The sequence below is a fragment of the Stegostoma tigrinum genome, chromosome 7 (genome assembly GCF_030684315.1).
Source record: "Stegostoma tigrinum isolate sSteTig4 chromosome 7, sSteTig4.hap1, whole genome shotgun sequence".
NCBI lineage: Eukaryota > Metazoa > Chordata > Chondrichthyes > Orectolobiformes > Stegostomatidae > Stegostoma > Stegostoma tigrinum.
Genome location: NC_081360.1, coordinates 102006246 through 102019724, shown reverse-complemented (window position 1 = coordinate 102019724; position 13479 = coordinate 102006246). Strand labels below are relative to the sequence as shown.

Genomic DNA, 13479 nt, shown 5'->3' with positions numbered 1-13479 from the left:
ATTCTTATCAATAGAATTCATTGTATGCAGGAGTTCTTCCTCGTATTCCCCACCGTAGTTCTTGCCTCAAATGTTACAATTCACACCACAAACACATTCCACCATGGGTTCTGAAGAAGGGTCACCAACCCGAAACTTTAACTGATTTTTCTTCACAGATGCTGCCAGATCTGCTGAGACTTTGCAGCAATTTCTGTTTTTGCTCCCAATTTACAGAATCCATAGCTCTTTCGGTTACGTCCGAGTCCTTGTGCCGTCAGCTAATGGGAACAGGTGTTCTTTATTGGGCCAATCCAGCCAGTCAGGGATTGAATCAGGAATCTGCTGGCTCCATGCTGCAAGACATGACATGTCACAGTACCAGGTCCATCGACAAGAGGCGTTGAGTGTACCTGCATTGATTGCTAGCTTAGTCAGGTAATAAATAAAAAAAACACAATTTGAAGAGAAAATTTCTCACTCCGAGAGCGGCGAGAATGTGGATCTCGCAAACAGACAGAATCATTGAGAGGATCAGAGTAAATACATTTAAGCAGCAGCTGGATAGACAGATGAGGGAAAACGTAATGCAGGGATGACAATAGATGAGCTGAGGCTCACTGGCTTGGAGCATTTGGCAGATCCAACCCATTGCACCAACTCCACCATGGGTGAAGGCAAAGAGCTAGTTCCAAAATCACCCCCAACCAATTGGGGATTGAACCCCATGGTTTCAGCATCACTCTGATCTGCACTGGCCTTTTGGCCAACTCAGCCAAACCCACCACCAGCCTAAATGCCCAATAAGCGTGTGTTGCTGTAGCCACATATACTTTGACCTGCAGGTGTAGCCTTGGTTATGGAGAGTGATGGTAGAGACTCCAATTTATTCATACCACACGGCTGACCAGGAACTGCTTCCACTCTTGCTGCCCACCTCTAGGGAGCGTTGGTAAGAACTGCACATTGATAATCAACTGGTTTGATCATGGTACAAACATATCTTTCTTGTCCGTTAAGTACTGGAGTAGACCTCGAGCCCAGAGCTACTGACTGACCTTATAATCAAAAGGCAGAGTTGCTCTCCACTGCATTGCAAGAGCTCAAAGCTATAAATCCTGAATTGAATTGGGAAACAAAAAAACGAGATAAAGCACTTTTATGGAGCTAAGCTCTGAACAAACCTGAGGGGTCTAGTGATTTCCAAGATGTAGACATTGAAATTCGACATGATCAGCAAAGACGGGTACTCCTGAGGGTCTCCATATTTCACTGTAGATGCCTGTAATTTGAAAAGTAACTTCATTAACTCCTGGAGAATTGCAAGGGTGTCATTTTCTTGAGTATCACTCAAACAGCCAAACTGACATACCTGATCTGATTAACGAGTTGGTCTATGGGAGGGATTTCACCGTGGTCCATCTGCAAGGAGACTGTGGGGTGGCCTTATAGAAGTTTATAAAATCATGGGCATGGTGAATGGAATGTTTTTTCCTAGGGGTGGGGGCGGAAGAGTCCAAAACTAAACAACATTGGTTTAAGGGGAGAAGAAAGATTTAAAAAAAGACACAAGGTGAAACTTTTTCAATCATATATGGAATGAGCTGTCAGAAGTGGAGGAGCTCGGCATAATTATAGTATCTAAAAGGCATTTGGATGGGTAAGTGACTAGGAACAGTTTAGATGGATATGGGCCAAATGCTGGCAAATGGGACTAGGTCAGATTGGGATGTCTGGTTGGCAAGGATCAGTTGAAATGAAGGGTCTGTTTCCACCCAGCATGACTATGACTGTGACTCCCCAAGAAACTAGATCATTTTAACTCTTAAGAATTTACTCAAATTGGCTTACAAAATTCCTAAACTAATCTTCGATGAGAATTGTCTCATTGGATACAGCACCGACATTTTACATGTTACATTTTAAAAAGTACACCTTTGCAGGCATTGGTTTTTTTCTCATGTGCATCACTGACCAGGCCAGCATTTGTTGCTGCCCCTAATTGCCTCTTAAACAGAGTGGCTTGTTCAACCATATCTGAGGGTAGTTAAGAGTCAAGGACATTGCTGTGGATCTGGAGTCATGAGTAGGCCAGACTGGGGAAGAACGGTTGATTCTGTTCCCTAAAGAGCATGCTTAAAAGGTTTGCTAAAAACCAGATGGGTTTTTGCAGCAATGATAACTTCATGGTCGCTGTGACCAAGACTAGATTCCCATGCTGGATTTATTGATTGGAATTTTTAAAAACAAATTTCTGTGGTAAGAGCTGAACCCATATCCCCAGGTTTTATTAGACCAGTGATACTACCATATCCATTTTCTCCCCTGGAATACCAAAGAATAACAGGGATTCGAAAGGAGACATTCAGCCAGATGCTGAGGTTTTGAGTTTAAATTAAATTAATCTAAGTTTTTTAATTACACAGTTAATTCTGATTGCAGAGAAAGGTATTCATTAGCATATACTGGGGATTAATGCTAGATTCCTGAGATTTCTCCCTCCAGGTACCTAACACCATTGATCCATGGTGAGTCGAAACCAGATCCTATGCCTCCTACAGGACTGTCCGCTTCATGCTACAGCGACAACACACATTTAAGACTTAACTTTTATGCAGTAAAACATCACCAAGATGCTTCAATGACGCATTACCAAATGAAATGTGACAGCAAGCAACATAAGGAATGACAAAGGAATAAAGAGATGTAAAGGTTTATGGAGGGAATTCCAGAGTTCAATGTCCAAGTAGCAAAAGTCCCAGCCACTAACTTCGGGAAACCTAAAAACAGAGTTACACAAAAGGTCAGAACTGGAGGGGTGCAGAGATCTGACAGCTGCAGGTGGTTAGAGCGCCAGGGAGGGGAAAGGGCACAGTTAGGGAGAAGAGGTATAGACTGGGTGGAGGTTGAAGGCTGCGATAGGGTTGTGATGCTGCATGGGCCCAAATTGACCAAAACACTGACTGCCTCAGCTCAAACTTGGGACGGCAACTTCAGCACTTGGCAAAGAAATTTGCCATTCCCACCTTCATTTAAACAAAATGATGAGATTAGAATGGTTGCATATGTGGAACATTAATCATTTGGAGCCTTTGTTCTGCAACGCCCAGTTTGTCACGTTCCTGGAAAGAAACAAGTATTGCCAAAAGAAAACATGAATCAATGGTGAATGACAAGAGAGAAAGTGGAAGACAACAATCCCTACAGACACTAACAAGGAGCATACCAAAGCCATTCAAGCACTTTCTGCCATTTAGTAAGACGTTGGTTGATCTGATTGTAACCTCAAATTCATATTCAGGCCAGCCCCAATGACCTTTTGCCCCTTTGTTTACCAAGAATCTATTCAATTCTGCCTCAAAAATATTCAAGGACTCTGTTACTACCCTCTTTACTCAGAGTAGTAAGGACGTGGAATGCCCTGCCTGCAACAGTAGTTGTCTCGCCAACTTTAAGGGCATTTAAATGGTCATTGGATAAACATATGGATAATAATGGAATAGTGTAGGTTAGAGGGCCTTCAGATTGGTTTCACAGGTCGGCGCAACATTGAGGGCCAAAGGGCCTGTACTGCACTGTAACGTTCTATGTTTTTTCTGAAAACAGAACAATTCCATAGACTCATAAGCCTCAGTAAACTTTTCAACTGCTTAAATGGGAGCCCTCTTAATTTCTGAATTCACGCCAAGTTCAAATCTTCTGCAAGAGGAAACATCCTCTCTACATCTTCCTTGTGAATAGTGCTCAAGATCTCATATTTCAAACCTGCCTCCTCTAACTCTGCTAAGCTCTAGCAGATACAAACTTAGCCTGTCTGACATTTCCTCATAATACCTGCACTGTGTGGGTTGTCTTAGTCTGGTAAATCTTTGTTGAACTGGCTCAAATGCATTTACATCTTTCCTTAAAGATGACTAGACTGTGCACAGTACTCCAGATGTGGCCTCACCCATGCCCTGTATAACTGAAGCATATTCTTACTACTTTTACTTTCATTGGCAACAAATGATAACATCCCATTAGCTTTCTGAATTACATGGTGTACTGGACCCTAACCTTTAGCGATCCATGCACAAGGACATACCTCTATCACAAAGCTCTACAATCTCTCATCATTTAGACAATGTTACAGTCATGCAGCTTAGAAACAGGCCCTTTGGCTCACCATGTTTGTACTGACCAACAAACATCAAACTACACTAATTCCATTGAGCTACACTTAGTCCACAGCCAACTATGCCCTGGTATTTATCCAGACACTTTTTAAATGTTTTAAGAGTAAGTGCTTCCACTACCCTCTTAGGCAGCGTGTTCCACATGTCAACCACTCTGTGGAAAAAATCTTTTCTTACACGTCTCACCTTAAACTTCTGCCCTTTGGCCTCAGACATACCTGACATGGAGAAAAGATTCTCTTGATCTACTTGCCTATGCCTCTGTTTTATATACCTCAATAAGATCCACCCCCAAACATAACTGAGTCTTTTGATCCCAGATAATCTCCTGTTTAACCTCGTCTACACCTGCTCCAGTGCAATCACATCCTTCCAATAATGTGGTGACCAGAACTGCGCACAATATTGCCATATAAACCATGTTATCACAACTTTGTAGAACAAAGTGTGGAGCTGGATGAACACAGCAGGCCAAGCAGCATCTTAGGAGCAACATGATTTCCTTGCTTCTATTTCTACCCCTGGCTAATGAAGGCAAGTATTCCCTATGCCTCCTTCAGCACATTGTCTACCTGTGCTGAAACCTTCAGGGATCTATAGGCATGTACACCAAGGTCCCTTTTATTTGTCAGTACTCCCTATGTCCCGACCATTCACTGTGTATGTCCCTTCCTTATTAGGCCTCCCAAAATGCACCACCTCACACTTAAAGATTAAATGCCACCACCATTGCCCTGCCCACTTTACTAGCGGATCAATTTCAGGCTATAGTCTGGAGACCATGCTCCTCACAAGCAACATCACTCATTTTTGTGCCATCTGCAAACTTACTAAGTATATCTTCTATGTTCACATCCAGGTCATTAATATATATCACAAACAGCAAGGATCCCAGCTCCAGTCCCTGTGGATTCACCACTGGTCATAGGCTTCCAATTGCAAAAACAACCTTCCAACATCACACTGTCTTCTATTTGTAAGCTAATTTTGGATCCAGTTTCCCACCTTGCCTTGGCTCTTACCTTTTGGACCAGCCTTCCATGTGGGACCTTGACAAACGCCTTAAGTCTGTGTAAACCACATCAACAGAACTACCCTCATCAATATATTTAGTCAGCTTTACATTAAAACTCAACTAGTCAGACAGAATCTGCCTTGAACAAATCTGTGTTGACCATCCCTGATCAATCACTGCCTTTCCAAGTGTTGATTAATCCTGCCCATCAGAATTTTTTCCAATATTTACCCATCACCGATGTCAGACTAACTGGTCTGTAATCACCTGGCCTATTTCTGCTGTCCTTCGAGAAAAGGAACCACAGTGGCCATCCTCCAGGCACTTCACCTATGGCCAGTGAAGTATTAAATATCCTCTTCTGATGAAGGGTCTAGGCCCGAAACATCAACTTTTGTGCTCCTAAGACACTGCTTGGCCTGCTGTGTTCATCCAGTCCCACACTTAGTTAATATAACAATCTCTATCAGGGCTCCATCAATCTCCTCTATCACCTCCCATAGCAGCTTGAGATACATCTGATCAGCCCCTAGGACTTATACACCTTTATGCTCATTTAATACCTCTCCCTCTAATCTTAACATGCTCTAGAACCTCACTATCCCAAATGAAATTTTCAGTGACAATATCTTTCTCCTTTGTGAATACAGACAAAAAATATTCATTCAAGACCTCACCATTGTCCTCTGGCTCCACACAGAGACCGTGCCTTTGGATTTTAATAGGTACCACTCTTTCCTTGGTAATCCTTTTGCTCTTTATCATAAAATGCTTCGGAGTTTTCTGTAATCCTCTCTGACAAAGGTATTTCATGGTCCCTCTTTGGCCTCCTCATTTCCTTTGTAAGCACCCCTCAACGTTCTCTATACTTCTGAAGGAAGTCTTGTTTTTAATGTTCTGTACCTAACATATGCTTCCTTTTTTGATATCAAACTCTCAATATCCCTTGACATACAGGGTTCCCTGTACTTGCTGTCCTTGTCCTTCACTCAGAGGAACATGGTGACCCTGAGCTCCCACTATACTACTTTTAAAAGACCTTCACTTTCCAAATATAGATTGACTTGCAAGTAGCTGCTCCCAGTCTACATTTTCCAGATCCTATCTCACGGCACTGAAACGGCCTGCCCCCAAAATGAGACTCAACTTCCATGCTATCCTTATCCTTTTCCATTGGAACTTTGAAACTCGAGTGTTACGGTCACTGCCCCCAAAATGTTTGCCCACTAACACTTCAGCAACTTGAGGGGGGTCATTAGATATGATCAGGTCTAGCATTCTTTAGTAGTACTATCGACATACTGGTACTAGAAGTTCTGCAGCACTTAACACTTCCTGCCAAAGTAGAGGATTTCACATTTCTCCATGTCATACACCATTTGCAGTTGTTAATTTGTTCACCACAAACCAACCTATCAGCGTGGCAAACAAATCAACAACCCAGTTTACAAGTCTTGTCAAAAATTTTATACTCCATTTGCTACATCTTTGCTCACTGACTTAACCTATCCATATCCTTTGGCAACAAAGTGTGGAGCTGGATGAACACAGCAGGCCAAGCAGCATCTCAGGAGCACAAAAGCTGACATTTCGGGCCTAGACCCTTCATCTGTTCATCCAGCTCCACACTTTGTTATCTTGGATTCTCCAGCATCTGCAGTTCCCATTATCACTCTCACATATCCTTTAGCAGTTTCCTTGTATCTTGTTCACAATTTGCTTTCCTACATATTTGTGCATCAGCATGAAATTTGGCAATGACATTTTCCCCTCTCTTCATCCAAATTATTTACACAAGTTGCAAGCAGTTGACATCTAGCGTTCATCTGTGATGGAACATTTGTTACATCTAACCATGTGCAAAAGCCATTTATGCCTACTACCTACTTCCTGTCAGATAGCTAATCCATGCCAATATGCCTCCACACTTAAGCTTTTATTTTACGTAATAAGCTTTGATGAAGCACCTTATCAAATGGCTTCTGGACATCCAAGTACATCATATCTGCCAGTTCCCCTTTAATCGACAGCATGTTACTTCTTCCAGGAACTCCAAAAGATTGTCTCAATATGATTTCCCTTTCATAAAACCATGCTGACTCTGCTTAATTGCCTTGAATGTTTCTAACATATGTAATAACTGCTTCAAACTTTCTCCCAATGACAGATCATGCAGGGCAGTTTGATCTCAGAGTAGGATAATAGGTCAGCACAACATCGTGGGCCAAAGGGCCTGTATTGTGCTGTACTGTTCTATGTTTAAACCAAATGGTCTATAGTTTCTTGCTTTCTGTCTCCTTCCGTTTTTGAATAAAATCAGTTACATTTGCTTTCTTCCAATCTAATAGGTTCTTCTCATTAATTGGAAAATCAATACTCATGCCTGGAGAGGAAAAATGTAAAAGGGATCTAACAGACAACTTTTTCATGCCAAGGGTGGTGCATGTGTGGAATGAGCTTCCAGAAGAAGTGTCAGAGGCTGGTACAATTACAACATTTAAAAGGTATCTGGATGGGTATATGAACAGAAAGTGATAAGGGGATAGGGGCCAAATGCTGGCAAATGAGACTAGATTTATTTAAGATATCTGATCGGCATGGCCAAGTTGTACTGAAGGGTCTGTTTCCATGCTGGACAGCTCTATGACTCTAACGATCTCATTAGGCACTGAGCTGAAGAGGTTTTGGAGTAGATCTGTAACTCGGATTGAGAGTGTTGAGGTTGGTTGGCTTGCCCAGCTGGTTTGTTGTTCCGCAGACGTTTCGTTACCGTGCTCGGTAACATCCTCAGTGCAGCCTCTGAAGCAGCGGTGTGTTTTGCCACCTGGTTTTTAAACTCTGGGGTCCATTGCGATGGATTGCCTCACTTCCTGGTTTCCTCCGTAGTGGAATGTATATGGGGTCGAGTTCAATGTGTTTAATAATAGCATGCTTCATGGAGTGTCACAAAGACTCTCGGATGAAGACCAGCAGGTCCCAAGCATTTGACAGCCTACACCATGAGTAATTTACGAGGATCACTACCCTAGTGAATGTAATTTTCCTCAATTCCCCTCTCACTTCCATTTCCTGATGCATATTCTGCTTTTAGGTCATAACCTGTAGTCTCTAAGGAACATTAATGCAAAATACTTGTTTCAATGCACCTGTCTCTCTATTTTCCACTAATTAATTCCCCAGACACACTTTGTTTACTCTTTAAAATATTTACAGAAACTCTTACAATTGTTACTATTTCTGGCTAGCTTTCCCTCTTTAAAAAACTATTAACTAGAGTAAGTTTAATGTAATTCTTTGTTATTTTTACATTTTGTCCAATCTTAGAACATAGAGAACATAGAACATAGAACAGTACAGCACAGAACGGGCCCTTCAGCCCACAATGTTGTGCCGACCATTGATCCTCATGTATGCACCCTCAAATTTCTGTGACCATATACATGTCCTGGGTGGAAGGTTTGCTCGAGTAGTTCGAGAGGGTTTAAACTAGTATGGCAGGGGGGTGGGAACCTGAGCTGTATACCAGAGGTGAGCGTTGATGCAGGTGAGGCAGTAGCAAGAGGTAGACCAGCTAGTGGGAAGGAACCAAGGGATCGGTTAAAGTGTGGTTGCTTTAATGCAAGGAGTATCAGGAATAAAAGTGATGAACTTAGAGCATGGATCAGTACCTGGTGCTATGATGTTGTGGTCATAACAGAGACATGGGTTTCTCATGGGCAGGAATGGTTGCTGGATGTTCCAGGGTTTAGAACATTTAAAAAGAATAGGGAGGGTGGAAAAAGAGGAGGGGGTGTAGCACTACTAATCAGAGAGGGTATCACAGCTACAGAAGCTTCCATTGTCGAGGAAGATCTGCCTACCGAGTCAGTATGGGTGGAAATTAGGAACAGCAAGGGAGCAGTCACGTCGTTAGGGGTTTACTACAGGCCCCCCAATAGCAGCAGGGAGATTGAAGAAAGCATAGGTCGACAGATTTTGGAAAAGTGTGCACGCAGTAGGGTTGTTGTAATGGGTGACTTTAACTTTCCTAATATTGATTGGAACCTCCTTCGAGCAGAAGATTTGAATGGAGCTGTTTTTGTAAGGTGTGTTCAGGAGGGTTTCCTAAAGCAGTACGTTGACAGGCCGACGAGGGGAGAGGCCATTCTAGACTTGGTGCTCAGAAACGAGCCGGGGCAGGTATCAGATCTTGTGGTGGGAGAGCATTTTGGTGATAGTGACCATAACTGCCTCACACTCTACATAGCTATGGAGAAGGAGAGGATTAGGCAGAATGGGAGGATATTTAATTGGGGAAGAGGAAACTATGATGCGATTAGACATGAGTTAGGAAGCATGGACTGGGAGCAGTTGTTCCATGGTAAGGGAACTATAGACATGTGGAGACGGTTTAAGGAACAGTTGTTGGGAGTGATGAGTAAATATGTCCCTCTGAGACAGGCAAGAAGGGGTAAGATTAAGGAACCTCGGATGACGAGAGCGGTGGAGCTTCTAGTGAAAAGGAAGAAGGTAGCTTACATAAGGTGGAGGAAGCTAGGGTCAAGTTCAGCTAGAGAGGATTACATGCAGGCAAGGAAGGAGCTCAAAAATGGTCTGAGGAGAGCCAGGAGGGGGCACGAGAAAGGCTTGGCAGAAGGAATCCGGGAAAACACAAAGGCATTTTACACTTACGTGATGCACCATCTGTCTTGGCACAAATACACAGTTTTTCTTTAAGTTTGATACTACTTTTAACACTTCTAGCTAATCAGAGAAAGGGCACGTCTTTCCCCTGGAACATTTTTCACTTGTTGGAGAAATTGAAATGTCATACATTGATGCTGTAGGCCTATACACAAATGTAGCACACTGGTTACAATGAAGGACTCTCCTTTGAAACCTCTCTTTGCCTGAGGTGTGGTGACCGTCAGGCTAAACCACCAGTCTTCTCTCTCCAAGATAATAAAATGAGAGGCTGGATGAACACAGCAGGCCAAGCAGCATCTCAGGAGCACAAAAGTTGACGTTTCGGGCCTAGACCCTTCATCAGAGAGGAGGATGGGGAGAGGGAACTGGAATAAATAGGGAGAGAGGGGGAGGCGGACCAAAGATGGAGAGAAAAGAAGATAGGTGGAGAGAGTATAGGTGGGGAGGTAGGGAGGGGATAGGTCAGTCCAGGGGAGACGGACAGGTCAAGGTGGTGGGATAAGGTTAGTAGGTAGGAGATGGAGGAGCGGCTTGGGGTGGGAGGAAGGGATGGGTGAGAGGAAGAACAGGTTAGGGAGGCAGAGACAGGTTGGACTTGTTTTGGGATGCAGTGGGGGGAGGGGAAGAGCTGGGCTGGCTGTGTGGTGCATTGGGGTGAAGGGGACGAACTGGGCTGGTTTTGGGATGCGGTGGGGGAAGGGGAGATTTTGAAGCTGGTGAGGTCCACATTGATACCATTGGGCTGCGGGGTTCCCAAGAGGAATATGAGTTGCTGTTCCTGCAACCTTCGGGTAGCATCATTGTGGCACTGCAGGAGGCCCATGATGGACGTGTCATCTGAAGAATGGGAGGGGGACTTGAAATGGTTCGCGACTGGGAGGTGCAGTTGTTTATTGCGAACCGAGCGGAGGTGTTCTGCAAAGCGGTCCCCAAGCCTCCGCTTGGTTTCCCCAATGTAGAGGAAGCCACACCGGGTACACTGGATACAGTATACCACATTAAGCAGAGGTTCACCTGTACATCTGCCAATGTGGAAAGTCATCTTGGGGCCTGGGATAGGGGTGAGGGAGCAAGTGTAGCATTTCCTGCGGTTGCAGGGGAAGGTGCCGGGTGTGGTGGGGTTGGAGGGCAATGTGGAGCAAACAAGGGAGTCACGGAGAGAGTGGTCTCTCTGGAAGGCAGACAGGGGAGGGGATGGAAAAATGTCTTGGGTGGTGGGGTCGGATTGTAGATGGCGGAAGTGTCGGAGGATGATGCGTTGTACCTGGAGGTTGGTAGGATGGTGTGAGAGAACGAGGGGGATCCTCTTTGGGCGGTTGTGGGGGCAGGGTGTGAGGGATGTGTTGCGGGAAACGTGCTCAAGGGCGTTCTCGACCACTGTGGCGGGGGGGGGGGGGGGGGGGGGGCGGGGAGTTGCGGTCCTTGAAGAACTTGGACATCTGGGATGTGCAGGAGTGGAATGCCTCATCGTGGGAGCAGATGCGGTGGAGGCAGAGGAATTGGGAATAGGGGATGGAATTTTTGCAGGAGGGCGGGTGGGAGGAGGTGTATTCTAGGTAGCTGTGGGAGTCGATGGGCTTGAAATGGACATCAGTTACAAGCTGGTTGCCTGAGATGGAGACTGAGGGGTCCAGGAAGGTGAGGGATGTGCTGGAGATGGCCCAGATGAACTGAAAGTTGGGGTGGAAGGTGTTGGTGAAGTGGATGAACTGTTCGAGCTCCTCTGGGGAGGAAGAGGCGGCGCCGATACAGTCATCAATGTAACGGAGGAAGAGGTGGGGTTTGGGGCCTGTGTAGGTGCGGAAGAGGGACTGTTCCACGTAACCTACAAAGAGGCAGACATAGCTGGGGCCCATGCGGGTGCCCATGGCCACCCCCTTTGTCTGTAGGGAGTGGGAGGAATCTAAAGAGACTATACTCTCCTCTCCACCTATCTTCTTTTCACTCCGTCTTCAGTCCTCCTCCCCCTCTCTCTCTATTTATTCCAGAACCCTCACCCCATCCCCCTCTCTGATGAAGGGTCTAGGCCCGAAACGTCAGCTTTTGTGCTCCTGAGATGCTGCTTGGCCTGCTGTGTTCATGCAGCCTCACGTTTTATTATCTTGGATTCTCCAGCATCTGCAGTTCCCATTATCACAGTCTTCTCTCTCTCATGCCCTATTGTCTGATAAAACTGTTAAAGTTCACACTTTAACTTACACCATTTTACATCTCTTTTTCTCTTTCACCATGAAAATTTCCTTTGTTGTTTTGTGCACACAGCCCCCACCATCTGCACTCCTACAATTTCCAAGCCTCTGTCAAAGGTATGAAAACATCCCGAAAACATTTCAGTTCAGAGAAGACTTAAAAAATCGTTAATTCTGCTTTCTCTACAGATGCTGCCAGATCTGGTCTGTTTTTCCAGCATTCTTGGTTTCTTTTCCAAATGTGGAAAATTACAAATCCAAAATGTAGTAAGTGGCATCTACTGATCAGAAATTCTACACTGGATAGCATGACACATCCTTGATCACGTCATCTCAATAATCACAGAATTTACATGACAACTTAAACATTTTATGCATGTCAATAAGGTACAAATTAGGACATTTTGATTGTTGTAAACTCAATTGCCTTTGGTTATCAAATGCTGATGGATGTCTGATGAGAAATTACACACATGAAGTACAAATTATTGTGTGTGGGTGTTTTCTATTAATTCCGTAACTAAAACAGTGTCACACCACTGAAGAGTCAGTACTTTCTGCCAAATACTCAACAGGTGTCAACAGGTCTGCTGTGCAGTTTAGTTCAGTTCCTGATTCTACCCATTGTTAGTTTGCAGAAAGTGTCAAACATTGTTTAAGAAAGGTCTCATCATAAGCCCATCAGATTCAATATTCACTGGACAGCCCTTCTGCACCTTATACAAGCAGTCAAGCTCCATGGGGGTTTAATACAGCCTTCCTGAGTATGTGATAGCCAGGTGCCTCTAAGCTTACGCACACAATTCTCAGAAGATGCACTTTTTTAAACAGTCATTCACAGGATATGGGTGGAACCAGCTCTGGTAGCGTTTACTGACCATCCCCTTGTGCCCAGAAGGCAGTTATGAGTCAACCATAATGCTGTGGGTCTGGAATCACATGTTGGTCAGACCAGGTAAGGATGGCAACTTTCCTTCTTTAAAAGGACATGAATGAGCCAGATGTGTTTTTTTTCAACAATTGACAATAACTAGACTTATTAAATTGAAACTTCATCATCTGCTAATGACACAATTTGAATGAGTCCTGAGAACACTACTTAGCTCTGTGGATTCACAGTCTTTGTTAATACCACTAGGCTATCACCCGCACAGGACTGCGGTCCTGGTACCAGCATCGAGGAGCAAGAACTCAGGGAAAAACCCCCTCTGCATCTCCATCTTAAATGGGGGAACCCTTCATTTTAAACTGTGCTCCTCTGTTCAATTCCCCACACAAAGGGGAGCAGGACTCAGTGTTAGAGATAATGGGAACTGCAGATGCCGGAGAATCCAAGATAACAAAGTGTTGAGCTGGATGAACACACCCTGAAGGGTCTAGGCCTGAAACGTCAGCTTTTGTGCTAAGATGCTGCTTGGCCTGCTGTGTTCATCCA

General features: G+C 44.4%; 1 protein-coding gene across 2 annotated transcripts in view; it reads right to left on the bottom strand.

The window, feature by feature from the left end:
• The window catches only part of stk11ip (serine/threonine kinase 11 interacting protein), a 133759-nt gene that overhangs the window by 28747 nt on the left and 91533 nt on the right, over positions 1 to 13479 (bottom strand). For both annotated transcript variants that reach the window (XM_048534777.2, XM_048534778.2), the window contains exon 21: positions 1164 to 1261. In XM_048534777.2, the coding sequence (XP_048390734.2) occupies positions 1164 to 1261 (98 nt within the window). The remainder of the gene's footprint in view (positions 1 to 1163; positions 1262 to 13479) is intronic.